Genomic DNA, 17,383 nt, shown 5'->3' with positions numbered 1-17,383 from the left:
CTGAGGAGTTGTACAATTTTTTTATTTGTTTTAAAAGAAACTAGGGAATTGTAAACCTGCAGAAAAAGACCTATGTTCTGATTTACACGTAATACTGAATTAGCCATGAGTTCTCCCATAGAATTGTGCAGCCTCTCCAGCCTCGTTTTGTCAAAGTTGGGTAAGTGGTTTGTTTAAACTTGTCAGTGAGAACAAACCAGAATCTGAAAATATATTGAGAGAGTCCAAGGCTTACTGCAGCTTATTCATATGGTAAGAAACCATGGTTTCCTGTTATGTGTGAAACTGGCCAGTATTACATTGAATTTATTATTTCATAGGAAGACTCCAAAGACAATGTAGTTGTCATCATGCCATACTGACCAGCAAATTTTTCTACCTGTTTTTTTTGGGGGGGGACTAGTTGCACTTACAATGCCAATGTAATGATTACACTAAACAAAAACTGAGTTATACACAAATCGAGTTTTCTTGTATGTTACAAGCAGTGTCCGAATTTTATGAATTTATCTTATAGAAGAAATGTCATTCATATAACATTCAGAGAATTAAGCAAAGGCAAGTAATATAATGCTCAGAATAACAGAAGGAAACCATTGGTTCAGCACTGATTTGAATACGACACAGCTGTTTCCTTTTTGGATGTCGAGAAGACTGATAAATGAAAACATCATCACTAAGAAGTAAGGAATGATGAATTCTCAGTTCACTGGTTTTTCACCCAAAGGATTACAAGAGTGAGAATTGTTACCTCTCTAGAAAGGAGTTATTTGATATATTTTTTCGCCCTTCCTTTTCCTTCCCCATTTAGAGTGATGACCATTTTAGAACAAGGATTCAGTTTCACATATTACAAAGTAAGATTAGTTGCAGAGAAGCAGGAAACCTATAGGGTCTAGAAAGGTAATATTTTAGTAAAGTCAGGAGGAATCTCAAAAGCACTATGATACAGCAATTTTGTCACTTAGTGGTATTACAAAATAGATTTTTGAATTGAGGGGTCAAACTGGAATCTTTGGGCATGCCCTTACAATTCTATAAACACCAGCTTTAATTTTTCTTTGTTATGTGCTTGCAAGGAACATTTTACAATTAAAATTAAAATTTGACTTTCCCCTGAGTCGTAACTGGTAGGAAGGAGTGAAATGTATTGAATAATAAAGCTGCTCGGGACGTTTTTCACAGTTAATATATTTCTATATAAAGCTTATAAATCCATCTTGTTACACATACTTGCATATATAGCTTTAAAATGATGGGGTGGGAGAGGTTTCGATACATTTTTAGGATTTAAAATTCTGTAAAGCTTTTGGAGATGGAAACAATACTGAAAAGAGCTTAATCATTTTATGTCCATTATCTCAAAAAAACAAACAAGCACTTAGATGAAACATAATTAAAAATTGGCTTAACACACAAAAGAAAGGACTACTGAAAGGACTATTTTTTCAGCTGCATTGAATAAGGAATTGTGTTTCATTATAATAAAACAAGTGGCTTCTAATAAGGAAAAATTGGAAAAATTCTTATTAAATGAATGTTTTATAGAGTGTTAAATAACATTTGCAATGTCTGTACTTTAAATAATGCAATTTTCATAGCTTAGTATGTGTTATTGTCAGTATGTATTTTTGTAAACTGCAAATTAAAACAAGTGTTCATGGTGTTTTTTATTATTTACAAATGACATATTTAATGGCCATTATTCAGAATGTGACATTATTCAGAATTTAAATATGTTACCCAGTTACAGCCTGATGAAGGCCTGCTGTATCCCCAAAATACTTAATGCTTAGAATGGGTTATATAGCTGCAGAGCCAGCACATCGCTGTTAATGGATATATATGAAATAGGAGCTGACACTATTATTTCTATAAGTACATAGACTGTTGCTTGTTTAACGTAAAACAATAATAATTGCTTTTTGATACTTTGGATTGAATCCTAAGTTACTTTTCTGTTCACACAAGGGATGAGTGTGATTTCCATAAACTCCCCCTCCACCTGCAGCTCTGCCATACGATATCTGACCCGTTTCCTAAGGGTTCCGCAATCTCCAGAACCAGATTTTCTGTGAGGCGGTTGTACAGCTCTGTTCAGTGAATGTGAATGGTGTTCACAGAATGGAAGTTAGGATCCAAGCCACTAATTGATTTAACATCAGATTTGTATTCAAAATTAAACCACATATATTAAATATAATTCATCTTAAAAATGTCTTTCCTCCTGAAAATGTGTCGTAACTTAGCAGGCATACAATCAAGCTACAACAGATAAAAGAAAGGATAAACTGTTTTCTGTTTTCATCTTTACAGCGATAGGTTCATTAATAATGTTTCTTTGACAGCACGCAGCTGAAGTCATCTTCACATTTCTTTTCAGTTTCATGTACTAAGAGTGGGTATTGGTTGCATAAAACAGCATATTAAAACTTATATTCCAGTGGCTAAAATAAAATATTTGTGTGTGCACACTCCTTTTAAGAAGTACTCTGAACCTTATCCACCATCAATTGGATTAAAACAATCGTTTTAGTAAACCCTGAGTTCAATTTGGCATTTGCATTTCTATAATAGATATCATACTTTTTTTCATTATCTTCTTCAGTTAGAAGTTCTTCAAAATAGAAACCCTATAAAAGATGGAAAATTGTGGTGTTTAACATTATCCAGTATGTAATGGCAGTTGCCCCTCAAATCAAGTAATATGAGTAAGTTATTTTCCTTGGTTTCAATTATAAGGCCCTTAATAAACTATTTTTTTTAAAAAACAATCATGCTAAAAATCACCATGCATTCATAACTCAATTCACATACAAAACCTAGCCTCTTTCATTGCTCACTTCTTCATTTGTTTAAATTACCTCACAAGAACTTTTAGTCTATTCTCAGCCTGCCCTGGTCCTTCACTTATCATCAAAATAAGCTCTGACAAAACAATCCCCACAAACCCAAATGTATATTTAACAAAATTTATATACTGTTTAATTAACCAACCTTTACATAAAGCGATTCAAAATATTCACTAGAAAATATGAAACATTCGAATGGGCACATACAGAATAAGATAATCCTTCAAGTAAACTTTTGCTCCAGCCACTTTTCTGTGTTCCTGACTCACCTTCAGTACCAGGGCCAACAGAAAAGTGTCTGGGATAGTTAATGAAGTGTGGGGAACCCTATGGGGGAATGTTGAATGCCTCACTCTCATGCAATTTACTGGTGTACTAAGACCCTCCCCCATCTCCTGCTTTATATATACGGTAATATGAATGGAGTTAACGTAATGCTATTTATATATTTCTGGTTTTATACAAATTCTAAAATGGCCATTTTTTTCCTGCAGTTCTTTGGAACTCCTCCTGCCTATTTTCCATACTAAGGATGTTGCCGCAACGTGCTTTTAACTTTAGTATGTTAAAGAGAACAAAATCCACTCAGCTGGTAAGATAACCCCTTAGCCTGGCCTACAGTATGTGCATGGGCGATTTTTCTGCTAAAGGTTAGGTACCGAGTAGGAACAGTGAGGCATCTTGTTAAATCTTCTATAAGAGCACAGTGCTACTTTTATTTAAACATACACATCTAATGTGAAAATACATTAAGAGGGATTTTGTGCACTTTGGCACAGACAGCCAATCTCAACTGCTCAAAAGGCTACCATGGCAACTGGCTATTATACACTGATCCCTACTAACTTGAGCATGAAGTTTACATAGTCAATTCTACGCAGGCTGTGCAGTTTTATATGGGCTCATTTTCCCTTGTAGCCATCATATGACCCCCAAAAGAACAGTAGAGGTGATTAATTTTACAGAGTAAAATTAAATAAGCTGTGTAAGACAATGTGATTGAAGTAGCGGTGGCTTGGATTCATGTGCACCAGAATTACACCTGTGGGGAGACTTGTTAGTGAAAAATGAAGGATTGAAACTATGTGCACTTTAGATTGCATAAACACTTTTATTCATATGTATAATGCTGTATCCCCAAAGAAAGACATTTCAAACAGATTTTATCTTCTAGGGTATCTTCCGTACTAACGTCACACACATCTGCGAGTTCGTCCGTCTGCCTTCCTTTCTTGAGCTGACTAGTTGATATGAATGGGAAAGATATTGTCAAAAAACTGAGAAGGAGGGGAAGGGAGAAGACTTTTGGGGAAACCTGCAATGTTTCACGTAGTAGAGAACACTGCAAATGCTTTTGCCCCTTATGAACTGCACAGGGAAAGAAAATGACCTTTCCCAGGTGTAACGAGGCATCAGTGCCTTTATGATATCAATAACCATTACACTACTCCTCATCTCAGGCCTATTGCATGCCTTTCAACCAACACATCATGCACTAAGGAAAGGGGCAACGATAGCCATGCTCAATCACAGGGCCGGCCCTACGGCAAGGCTGGGTGGCACAGGGCGCCAGGGCGCCGGGCCACCAGGGGGGCGCTGCGTGGCTGAGCCTGCGGCAGCTGCGCTTTGCCCACACTGGGAAATGGGGTGGGGCGCGCGCACCGGAGCGATCTTCGCACCAGGGTGCCAGATCAGCTTAAGACGGCCCTGCTCAATCATCCTGGAAGCAAAGGTTCAAGAATGAATGTAGACATAGCAAGGGATCTACAAATCAGTAACAGTTACTGCCTGAAAACATCAGTGATGACAGCACAGAACTTGGGAAAAACAGAATACTTATCTCCCCACAGGAAAAGTTAGCATCTCCACCCTCGGGTGATCTGGAAGTCAAGAGTGAGGAAGTATAACTCATTCCCATTTTACTTCTAAACACTTCTTTGAAACATCTATAATGAACAAGAGCATGGTTTCTGGGGTGTGTGTGGCCTTTGTTCATGTTCACTATTATCTTATGAGTGAAGAGAAAAGACTTTATATTGATGCCCAAACTAATTTGTTCCTGAACTCTACAACTGTGCTGGACATATAAACAGAATAAAAAACGCATTATTTCAGAGCTAAGATCTCAAAGCACTACTGAGTACAGTAATGTTCTCACCTTTCCGAAGATCTGTCCAGAGACTTGTCAGAAGACCGGTGCCGAGAACGTTCAGGTGATGATGTCCTTATTGTAGAAGTTAATTGGTATGGAGCTCCCAGACTCTGGCGGCGAAGCTCTTGGACAGCACGCTCTCTAAAACAAAAGGGTAATTTATCTGAAGATGGGGTAAATACAACAAGCTAAAAGGTGAAGATTCTCACCAAGATTGTTCATCAGACAGACTATAACGATGAAAAATGGGGAATGGAGACAGATCGTTCCACAAAGCCAGGAGGAAGGCCAACGCAGGCTTTGGGTGTAGAAGACCATTTCATACTGGGGTTCCGTTCCCAGCCTACATGTGCGTCGACGGAGCGTGCATAAGTGCCCCTGCCCCTGTTATGCCCTCTTCCAGGTCCAAAAGGACCCATGCTCTGGCAATTGCACGTCAATTTGACACGCCTAAAATGGTTGCTGCCTGTGTAGAAAAAATAGAAAGCTACTTTATATCAGGTAAAATTATTTTGTCCATCTAGCTTAGTACCGTCTACTCTGGCAGTGGCTCTCTGCATTCTCAAGCAGAGGCCTTTCATATCACCTGCTCCGGTAGCTGGCTCTTTTAAAACCTGGAGATGCTACAGCTTGAACCTAGGACCTTCTACATTCAAACACATTCTCTACCACTGAGTTGTGGTCTGTCCTCAAATATCACCTCATATTCTCTAATTGTCCATTTGGGTAACCATTCACCACACTGGCAAATTGAAGCTCTGTTCAAGTGGGCCTACATGCAGGTATAGGCCTGTTCACTCAAGAGGTGAATAGAAAGGATTTAGCACTGGCTGGCAATGCAGACAAGCTGCCATCCTATCACTCCTCAATCTGATGATGCAGAGAGCTTCATCTGCTACAGGAAGAAGGAAATGTTAGTTGGCCAAACTTTAGGATTTTTTTGTCCACTTTGCATTGCGTTGTTGCATCTATCACATTTCCTGCATGCAACATTATTTAAGTCAGTGGACATTTCAAAATGCAAAATGATACATATGTTTGCTGCAAGCTTATTCTGGAACACAGTGCAGTAGGCCATTAAAGGGACCGTAGGTACCACAGCAGCGGTAAAGGACCCCTGACAGTTAAGTCCAGTCGCAAATGACTCTGGGGTTGCAGTGCTCATCTCGCTTTACTCACTGAGGGAGCCGACGTTTGTCCGCTGTTTTTCCGGGTCATGTGGCCAGTATGACTAAGCTGCTTCTGGCACAGAAATGCCATTTACCTTCCCACCGGAGTGGTACCTATTTATCTACTTGCACTTTGATGTGCTTTTGAATTGCTAGGTTGGCAGGAGCTGGAACCGAGCAATGGGAGCTCACCCCGTTGCAGGGATTTGAACCGCCGACCTTCCGATCGGCAAGCCCTAGGCTCCCTAATAAATATGCCTTCAATTACAGCTTTAGTTCCAGTGAATATCACTGCTATGATGCTTTTAGAAAATATGTACATAGCTCTTTTTAAATTAGCATGATTCCATGTTATCTTATTTGGAAAAAATAGCAGAAGACTAAATATGTGATCATACACTTGCCTTTCAAAGCGTTCTGTACCCAGCTGCCTTTTGGTGATATCTAACTCAGACTCCAGTTGAGTTATTGTATTTTTGAGCTGTGAAAAATCTCGACTCTGGGTAGCACTATAACAGACAAAGGTATCATTTTAACTGAATGGATGCAACTATTCAAATACTATAAAATAAACAATGGGTTGAATTCAGACTTAAACAAGTTTAAAGTAGACCCACAGAGTAATCATAACAAAGTCTCACTGATTTCAATGGATTTGCTCTCATGTTTGACCATAAACCCCAATACAATTAGCTTTTCAAGAATAGCATTCAGTGTATTCAGTATAAAAAACAAGTTAGAGAAGTGTAAAAACAAAAACAAAAAAACAATTATGGGATATTTCAGCTCTCAAAAGGTATTGAATATATTCAGTGCTTAAAATTTCAAACGACACTGCACATAAATATATCCACAGCTAGATATATAAACAAAAAACATGTACAAATGTTTGTAACACTTTCTGTGCCTATTTCCTAATCACACAAACACCAGTTACTTTCACAGGGCAATGTGGGTAGAATCATGATTAGTCTAAGATTGGGGGGGGGGGTATTTTATAACTTGCAGCCTGCTCCAATCACAAAAATATTTTTCTTCCATTTTTCAGGCTGCCTTCTTTTCTAAGAATTCCTCGGGCAGGTGGCTACTACTCCCTATCAGTGCTTTATTTCTCTTTCCCACTTTGTGAATAGTATAAAGATGGGCATACTAACAAAAAATATAGTGGTTTCAAATCCAGAAGAACCATGTTGTGTCTACCAGTTATTAACTTACATCTTGTTTTCAGCAACGGAAAGCTGCTCTTTAAGAAGCTGAATTTCAGAGTCCTTTTCTTGGCTTATCATCTGAGATTGATATTCCTTTTCACGGTTGGATTCTAACAACGTTTCTAAGTTTTTAATTGAAATTCTTTCATTACTGAGTTGTTTTTTGAGGAGTTCGGTTTCGGAGTGAGATGATTCCCATTCATTTTGCAGCTGAAAGCCAAAAAGGTTAAATTTCTTCATTTTCCCTAATATGCAGTACAGTGGTACCTCGGTTTATGAACATAATTGGTTCCGGAAGTCTGTTCATAAACTGAAGCGTTCATAAACTGAAGCGAACTTTCCCATTGAAAGTAATGGAAAGTGGATTAATCCGTTCCAGATGGTCCGCAGGGTACTTAAACTGAAGCGTTCATAAACTGAAGCGAACTTTCCCATTGAAAGTAATGGAAAGTGGATTAATCCGTTCCAGATGGGTCCGCGGGGTACTTAAACTGAAGCGTTCATAAACTGAAGTATGGGTGTAATTGGTTCCGGAAGTCTGTTCATAAACTGAAGCGTTCATAAACTGAAGCGAACTTTCCCATTGAAAGTAATGGAAAATGAATTAATCCGTTCCAGATGGGTCCGCGGTGTTCATAAACCGAAAATTCATAAACCGAGGTGTTCATAAACCAAGGTTCCACTGTATATTAGAAACTGATGAATTACATTTCAAATTGTAAACTAAATTCCATTAGCACTCTTCTTCCCCATATCATCTTCCTAGATGTAAAATATGCACCTAATAGTCAGTAACTGCAATTCCCTGTCTGCCAGTTAAAAATTAGGGTACAAAAATGAACACATTTTAAAGTACTTTTAGCTCCCATTTTATTTTCATACAGTTAAATCAGTGTGGCTTAAATATGTTTAACTCTGGCTGGGTTGTATTGATTTTCTTCTCTTTCCCACCCCTGAATAAAGAATTATATAACTGTATGCCCCAGTTAAACTTCAGAGGGCATAATCTGAAGCTCTGCAGAGCCTCAATTTACACACAAAGCTCCATGAGAGCAGAGTTTGCCTGAATGTTTTCTTACGGTACATGCTAGATAATGAGATGGTCTTCAGTGAGAACTATTATTCTGCACATAGGGCATTCTGATGGGGCAGGATATGCATATTCAGAGCTCATTCATATTCCTGGCACAGGTATTTGACTGAGAGTTGCCATTAAGTCTTACCACCAATTGAGGAGAGTGCGCTGGTTTCTTACAAAGATTTGCAGATGCCATTGGGGTTGCAGTAGCCCCCAAAGCTGGATATGTGAGTTTTGCACAAAAATGATAACTATGATGGGGGGGCACCAAGATTCACAGACAAGGTTCTAACTGGGAAAATACTTTTAAAAATCAGGGTAATAAATAAATTTTGCAAAAACTGAGGAGCACTTCTTACCCCCGATACTTTTTGTGGTGATGTTAACAGAAGTGACTGATTAGTTGATTATGGAAAAATAATATTGTTTTTCCACTTTGCGGTCACTTCCAAGCATCTTAAGTGATTAAAAAAAATTTCTATCATTCTAACAGTAGACTTGGCACTGAGAGTAAAAACACTTATTTTTAATTAAATTAAGGAGAGGAGACCTGAAACACCACATGACAATTCACACATTGACATAGTTCAGAACTGACTTGAACATGGAGTTGTGGAAAAACGACCAAAAAAAATAATACATTTCCCCCCAGTGCTATCAGGGTACATTTGATTCCACCTGTTGACAGACGGTTAAAAGTGCCATTTCAGAAAGTTTTGGTGTGCATTTATCACCGTAGAAACTTGGCGTGCATCTATGCCAAGTAATCTACATGATGCATAGAATGGAATGTTGGTCACTTACCATGAACATTCTTTCTGGGGGCATGCAGGGGGAATCCAGTAAACAGTGGATTAATACTACCCGCTGCCCTAGGACAGGTGGGGTCACATGATACCAAAACGATTGCGTCATTCAACTCCTAAGACTCCATCTCCAGTTTCAACCATATTCGAGTTGGAGAAAGAGCCATCAGAGAAGCACTTGTGAGCAAAATAAAGAGAGCCTAAAAAAGAAAAGTAAAAAGTAATCCCTCCAAATAGATATGGCACAAATTACCGTATTTTTCCGTCTATAAGACACCCCCATGTATAAGATGCCCCCTATTTTGGGGGACTCCAAATTAAGAAAACACCCCCTCAGCACTACCTGTGTATAAGACGAGCCCCAATTTTAAACCTATTTTTTTGGGGGGGGAACCCTCTAATCTTATACATGGAAAAATACGGTAGATGCTGGAGCCCAGGCCCATACTCAGTCACCTGACAAACGGTGCATCTGGATGCCTCCTGCACACCCCATGAGAGAAGATTAATGGAAAGTCACCAACATTCTATTCCCAGCGATGCATCCAGGAGGCATCCAGAAAACAGTATTACTTACCTAAACTAAGCCAAATCAGGGAGGGATCAGAGGGCTGGTTGCCCTGGGGAGAGGTCCTATGATGAAGAAGTGACACTAACCCAGGGGAAATACAGGACCCAGGACCCCTCCTAGCATGTTTAGCCACCAGCTGTCCTGAAGAGTTTGCAGGTCAGGCAAGACCTCCAATGATTCCTCTGAGGAATATAAAAAACTGCAATGCAGATATTTGTTCGATTCCTTACAATTGTAGCCATGCAAAAAAAAAAATCTTTTTAGACTTTTAAAGTCTTTTCAGAATGGCTTAAAGCAGGCATCCCCAAACTTCGGCCCTCCAGATGTTTTGGACTACAATTCCCATCTTCCCCAACCACTAGTCCTGTTAGCTAGGAATCATGGGAGTTGTAGGCCAAAACATCTGCAGTTTGGGGATGCCTGGCTTAAATCCTTGGAAGGAGAAGCAGACAAATCTGAGGTATGGTGACTTAATTTGTCCCTTTTCCCAGAGCAAGATGGATGTAGGGCTAGAGCAAAATACTGATTGATGTAAGCCTCAATAACATCTCTGAGCAGTTGTACAAGGTGGGAGTGAGGCATATCTGGAGATGGACCCTTAATAAGCCTTTGATCCTAACAGCCAGACTAGAAGAACAAAAGGGCTGTGTTGGGTGGGTGGCTGCTGAACCCAGACGTGCTAGCCAGGCCTATGTAGTGATGGTAAAGGGCCACATTATTGAGTAAGAAGCTGCAGAGCTGAGAAGAGCTAGTCAGGCTTGTAGGAGGGAATGAAGGAGCACCATTGCCTGGGTGAGGGAGGTTGTCAAATGAGTGGGAGACAAGTGGCCAGTTTGTAAAAGCACACCCAAGTCCAGAAGGTCTAGGTTGAAGGGGGAGGGATTTTGCCCTCTACTGGCCAGATGAAAGGAGGGCTATCAAATTCTCTATCCAAGATGGTGGAGCGGAGGTTTCATGCATAAAACCTAATTTTAAGTGGCTGGCATTTTCCTGCCAAAAACTGTTGCCCTGGCAAAGATGACATAAGTATACCTGAAGGAGCGTCTCCACCCCCATCGTTCTGCCTGGACACTGAGGTCCAGCGCCGAGGGCCTTCTGGTGGTTCCCTTGCTATGAGAAGCCAAGTTACAGGGAACCAGGCAGAGGGCCTTCTCGGTAGTGGCACCCACCCTGTGGAATGCCCTCCCACCAGAGGTCAAAGAGAACAACAATTACCCGACCTTTAGAAGGCATCTCAAGGCAGCCCTGTTTAGGGAAGCTTTTAATATTTGATGGATTTCTGTATTTTAATATTTTGTTGGAACCCAGCCAGATGGGCGGGGTATAAATAATAAATTATTATTATTATACTATTATTATAAGAAACACTGAAACTTATCCCAGCCTAGAGGCAAAGCATCAAAAGACTGAATGGGCTGGCTAAAATCTCAGCCAAACTCCATTGCACCCCAGCACTTTCCTTCATCAATAACCACCTTAGCCTAGACAGCACTGGAAAGGTAAGGTTAGAAATCAGAACTGTGGTTGTAAGTGCTCTAGAGAAAGGCACTAGCTTCTTCTACCACAGGTGGCAAGTAGATCTGAGGGAGTGATAGCTGGCCTTTTTTCTTTTGTTAGTCGGGACATGTGTTGTCTCTTCTAAGAGCTCATTTCCCCTTCCCCACAGAACACCATAGGAAAAACCTTGGGGGGAGAATAAAAGAGAGGAGAAAGAAAACTGAACAAATTCATAAAGAGAAAGTAAAAAAGGAACAAGGAGCCAAGGTAAATGTAAGAATATAAGAAGCAGGAGCTTTGAAGAACTAGGGAGGGAAGGAACTGGAGGTGTAATCTAAGGAGCTGGCTTATGCAGTCATTTTGGTACCATGTAACTCTGCCTTCTTAGGGAAGTTGGCGGGGAAAATAAAGTCACTGTTTTCTGGATGCCTCCTGCATGAATCCCTAGGAAAAATGGATGGTGATATTATAGATGGGGTTGCTCGCTCCACACGCCAACACCCCAACTTATCCAATGCCTTCTCCCTTTACACCTGACCAAATCCACCCCCTTTACACCTGACCCACCCACTCACAACTCACCCCAACCCAACCCCCTTTTCACTCAGTTATTGAAGCCTTGTGAGATTATGTAGAGAGGTTCCATCGTATGTAACAAAAATAGACAAATGAGAACACTGTTGATGTTGATATACAGGTAACTTGTATCTTATGCTAGGGTTCAGTTACAGCAGTCTACAGTACATGTATATACGAAAACATATAAAACCAGGAACCCCTGGAACTGGCAACCCCACACAGTGGAGGGCTTTCTCAGCAATGGTGCTCTCCCTGTGGAGTACCCTCCCATCAGATGTCAAGGAGATAAAGAACTACACAAACTCTTAGAAGGTATCTGAAGGGAGCCTTGTATCAGAAAGTTTTTAATGTTTGACGTTTTATGTTTTTATATGTGCTGGAAGCCACCCAGAGTGGCTGGGGAAACCCAGCCAAATGGGCAGGGATATAAATAATACAATTAATTATTGTTATTATTAGACTTCCTTCACTATGATGGCCACCAATTTGGATCACTTTAAAAGAGAATTAGAGAAATTCATGGCGGATAAGACAATCAATGGCTACTATATTCTTCCACCACTATTAGAGGCAATATGCCTCTGAATGCCAGTTGCTGGGATTCTTAAATGTGGAAAGAGCTGTTGCACTCAGGTCCTGCTTAGGGGCTTTTCATAGTCTTCTAGTTTGGCCATTGGAAGAACAGGATGCTGTACCAGAAAAGCCTTTGGTGTAATCCAGCAGTAATCCAGTAATCCGTCTTATGTTTGTATTTAAGCAAACGTACATAACATAAAGGTTGCTGTATTGTGAGAATTTCATTCAAGATGATATTAAAAGGCATTCCAATTTATGTTTTCTGCCTTTCCTGTTTGCTCTAAACAATGTGTAGATTAGATTATACTTACCCGTTCTATTTCCTGTGTTGTGTTGCTTAGTTGCCGGGCTAATAACTCTTTGCTAGTGTCCAATTTTATGCATAGTTCCCGAGTAGATGCCAATTCTGACAGTACAGAAACTTTCTCCAGTTGCACGTCATGGAGTTCCTCCTCCATTTTCAAAAGAGACTTACTTAATGTACTAATCTGTGACTTGTGGGCTTTTTCTGCTGCTAATTGCTGTGAAAACATGTGTTGATAAAGACAATTAACATTTTGATAGAAATGTACCGGAATAATGCCTAATAACTTTATCAATTACAGTACAGTTTTAGTTAAACAATGATACCTTATCTTTTTTCTAATACATAACATCTAAGAGTTTCTGCAGTGAATTTAAAATAAAAATGTGAACTGTAAGCAGAACGTAAAATAAATATCTTGTAACAACCAGTAAACACTAGATGCAGCTACATTTCATTTATATCACTTATTTATATACACTGTTAAGGGCTATGGCTTAGGCAGACTGATCCAGAGTTCCATGTAGATTCAGTTGTCTGCAGAAAGCACAATATTATATGACCTTTCAATGCAGAAAGTTGTTCTTCCATGTACATAGCCAATGAAACCTTTGTAAGATAGAAGACTATGTGAACACTGAAGAATCTGCACTAGTAAGTAAGAATTGCACTGAAATAACAGTTTTTGTTCTAAATAAAGACTGCTGGGTATTTTGAGAGGCCATCTGGATTAAAATAAAAGTGTCTAATCTTCAAAATTTTGATTTTTGGCTGCAAAATCAGATTTCAGAGCTGGGGGTAGAGAAAAGATAGAATTATTTACTTTAGAAAACAAAAACACATATTATTTCTTACTAACCACACTGTGTACAGGAACCATCTTAGGATACATAATGATACCTAGAGACTATTGGTACTTAGAATGCAGAACTCTCAGCTTGGTGAAAGTCTAGAATTCATACATTTACAAAAAAAACAAACAAGGGCTCACACCACATACTTACACATACTTATCTCAAACAGTCTCAAAGAAGCCAGAATGTGTGACAATCTTAGCAAGGTCAATGGTAGCTATTGCCATCAACTGGGTCCTGGGCTGGTGATCTGTGGTTTAGCTTAAAGCAATATGGCAGAAGCAGAACTGGAGGAGAAGCAAAGTGGCTGTGATCTCTCTGGGAACCCACATTTGCTTGGCCACACTAAGCCATGATTTGGTTTAGCATTGTGTGCAAATCGGGTCAGTGAATGATGGTCAGTGGAAGACCTCTTCCCTTTACAACAAATGTGCTTTCTGAAAGTAGCTGCTGTAGCCCACATAAGTGATACATATGTGTAAGGATCGTGGGGTGGTTGCTCACAAGTAACCACGCAGGACTCCAACCTGATTATTTACAGATTTGTTGTGCATACTATATACAGTGAAGAGCAAACAGATTCATGACTGCCCTAGTCACTAGCAGAATCCGGGAGTGCCCCCTTCCAGTTTCTACCCCAGCATAAGAACTTGGACACCCCTAATCTCCGCCTCCCCTCCTTGCGTTTGAGACCCCTGTGCAATTGGGGCAACGGAAGTAGCAAGTAGCGTCTCCCTCTCTGAGTCCTCTTGGCTGAGGCAGTGCAAGGGCTCCTACCCAACATCCTGGTGCTGACCGCCTTCCCCTCCTCATCTCCGGAGGTTTAACTGCTCTCCCGGCTGGACAGGTACTGCTGGAGAGCAGGGGCTGTGGATCCCTGTAACCCGATCTCCTGCCTCCCTCCTCCCTCAGACCCTGTGGTTCCCCCCCCCCCCCCGACAATATGTCTCACAATAAACTTTATCCCTTAACACTCCCAACGGAGATGAAGAACAAGGGGGAAAGTGCTGAATCGAAATGAAAAAGCTCTACTGTCCAGCTATTAAATGAAAATCAAATTGTAAAAATGGATTGCTGAGGCTTTTCAAACTTACGTGCCCTATATCTGTTTCAAGAGCCTCTGTTCGTTCTTTTAGTCTGCGGTTCTCAGATTCTGTACTGAGGAGCTCCAGTTGGACAGAGCTACAATTTGCTTCCATTTGTTGGAACTTGGATTCCCACTTTTCTGCTTGCTCATTGGCCCTATGGTAGTTATCCAAAAGATCTTGATTCTCCTTTTCCTGAAATTCAAAATTTGGTTTCATTTTTGAAATTTGAGGCCAGTTTACATATACCATGCATAGCGGGACAGCAAATTAGCTTGCATAACCACAGAGCAGGAGCCAAAGTGGTGTCTACAGATGTTTTGGACTACAACTCCCAGCAGCATAGGTAATACCCAGTGATCATTGGCTACCCCTGTCCTACAGCATAGAACACATAACCTGTGTTACAGTGCATATATGCTATCATTTGTATATCTAATCACCTGATTGCTGCAATCCTTCCACAACTTTTATGAGTGAAAGTTCATGGGAACTGGTTGCATACACCCCATATTGTTAGACAATACTTTACAATATAAATGGATGGAAAAAAGTGAACTGGCCCTTAGTAAACTATATTCACTTCAGTCCAGTTGTACTGGTGGGTATGCAGGACTTATGAACATCTGAACTATACTGTACAAAGATGGACCTGCCATGCATGTACAGCTCAACTTATGCAACATGCCCATGACAAATTTGGGGAGAATATCTCCTCCCACTCTTGCCACTCATACCACAGTAGTAAAGTTTTCACAGGCTGCAGGGAGGAAGGGAACATGACAGATGGGCAAGCCCCAGCTGTATAGTGGGGAAGGGGAAGGGCTCTGATGTTGTTCCAAGTATACCATTGCAGCTCCTTCCTCTGTAAGATCTGCTGCAAGAAAATCAAAGCAGATGAGGAAATGCCTCAGTAAACTTTTGTGTTTAGTAAAAATACAAAAAATAGTCTCATAAATTTTGTAACTGCATGCAAGCATTTTTCAGCATGCAATGCATTTTGAATTGAGGCCTTAAATAACACTAAGGCAGTTCAGATATGCATTGACCTTGCATGCCTTCTTCTACTGAGGTTATCAAATTCTTTTTGCCTTTTGCACATGTGTCAGCAGAGATTAATGCTAATGGAAAGCTTCTCCTTCCTTTTCCAGACTTTTGACCTATTTGAGATATTAATCCAAAGCTAGTTTGGCTGCAAAGCTTTTGCAATCCATAGAACATAGACAATAAAAGTAATGCAGTTTCCCAGTACTGGCTGAGTAGAATCATTTTTTAGAGCAGGGGCGGTGAATGGGATCTGGTCAACGGGCCAGATTGTCATCTCCCCCACCCCTTGTCGACAAAATTTGACATGTGGTTGGGGTAGCCCACCTACCAATACCCTGATGTCACAATGACATCAAACAACCCTTTTTTGCCTCAGGAGGAGTGCTTTGCAGAGCCTTTCACAAGACGCTTGCAAATTGCTCAGCAACATAGTATTTTGCATGGGGCTTTGCAGGTGGCACTGTGGGTTAAACCAGAGCCTAGGGCTTGCTGATCAGAAGGTCGGCGGTTCGAATCCCTGCGACGGGGTGAGCGAAAGCATGTCAAGGTGCAAGTAGATAAATAGGTACCGCTCCAAGCGGGAAGGTAAACGGCGTTTCCTTGCGCTGCGCTGCTTTGCCAGAACCGGCTTTGTCATGCTGGCCACATGACCTGGAAGCTGTACACCGTAATGACTGGACCTAATGGTCAGGGGTCCCTTTATCTTTACCTTTTTGCAAGTGTCTTGATAAGCCCCTTGCAAATTACTATCTTGCAGAATGCTTTACAAGGGTCACTGTGAACGACCTAACAAAGCTGTCAGCTCTCCTGCAGCATTTTGCACAGGACTCTCTGAAGGCTCAGTAAAACCTTTCAAATCATTAGAATGTAGACATAGGAATATCCCCCTTGACAGGAAGCACCCCATTAGACATTGCACGGTTTAGAAAACTTGCAGTTTTTCAAAGTACAGTCATACCTCAACATCCGAACGCTTCGACTTCCGAAGGTTTCGACTTCTGAAGTCGACAACCCCCAGTAGTCCTTTCGCCGTGCGCGCGTTCTGCGCCTGCGCAGAGCGGCACGCGCGGTCGGCGGATGCGCAGAAGCGTGAAATCACGGCGCTTCAACATCCGAAAACCTCGACTTACGAAGACGGCCGCGGAACGGATCGTCTTCATAAGTCGAGGTACCACTGTATACATTTACTTTAGATTTCAGCATGCTCTTCAGTCTGGAAATATCTGTATGCCAATCTTCAGTTTTCGCCTTCAGATTATCAAGTTCATTCTGACATTCACTGAGTTTGTGATGCAGAATCTGTCAAAGAAATGTGAAACATTGTTTTAGGCAAGCATTTCATATTCTTTCAGGTTTGACTATATTTTAGAAGTAGGATTAGGTGTCGTAAAGTGTTACAATTAAAGATGCATTCCTACCAGTAAATATAAAAGGAGAAATACGAACCTTCAAGATGAAGCAAAATTCTAAATAAAATTTAGAGTTAGCAGAATAAGCCTGAAGTAACACGCATGTGCAAACACAGGGCTGGCCCAATACATTTTGGCATCTGAGGGGAACCACAAAATGATATCCCCTTCTCCCTGGCAGGGAAGGAGATGTGAG

At 40.7% G+C, this 17,383-nt stretch overlaps 1 protein-coding gene across 11 annotated transcripts in view; it reads right to left on the bottom strand.

Moving 5' to 3' along the window:
• Positions 1–419: 419 nt before the first annotated feature.
• TSGA10 (testis specific 10) overlaps positions 420–17,383 on the bottom strand; it is a 37,519-nt gene continuing 20,555 nt past the window's right edge. For 7 of the 11 annotated variants that reach the window (XM_088668648.1, XM_088668645.1, XM_088668647.1 and 4 more), the window contains 7 exons: positions 16,967–17,077; positions 14,741–14,926; positions 12,800–13,009; positions 7,389–7,591; positions 6,574–6,682; positions 5,011–5,141; positions 3,944–4,093 (listed from right to left, as the gene is read on the bottom strand). In XM_088668648.1, coding sequence (XP_088524774.1) covers positions 3,964–4,093; positions 5,011–5,141; positions 6,574–6,682; positions 7,389–7,591; positions 12,800–13,009; positions 14,741–14,926; positions 16,967–17,077 — 1,080 coding nt within the window. In that variant the 3' untranslated portion in view covers positions 3,944–3,963. Of the gene's footprint in view, positions 2,634–3,943; positions 4,733–5,010; positions 5,142–6,573; positions 6,683–7,388; positions 7,592–9,263; positions 9,466–12,799; positions 13,010–14,740; positions 14,927–16,966; positions 17,078–17,383 lie in introns of those variants that run through there. The other 4 variants (XM_060273446.2, XM_088668646.1, XR_015949760.1 and 1 more) reach the window with 4 other exon arrangements.

The sequence above is a fragment of the Zootoca vivipara genome, chromosome 4, assembly GCF_965207765.1.
Source record: "Zootoca vivipara chromosome 4, rZooViv2.hap1.1, whole genome shotgun sequence".
NCBI classification, from domain to species: Eukaryota; Metazoa; Chordata; class Lepidosauria; order Squamata; family Lacertidae; genus Zootoca; species Zootoca vivipara.
The sequence above is the reverse complement of the archived record's forward strand: the minus strand, read 5'-3'. Positions and strand labels throughout refer to the sequence as shown.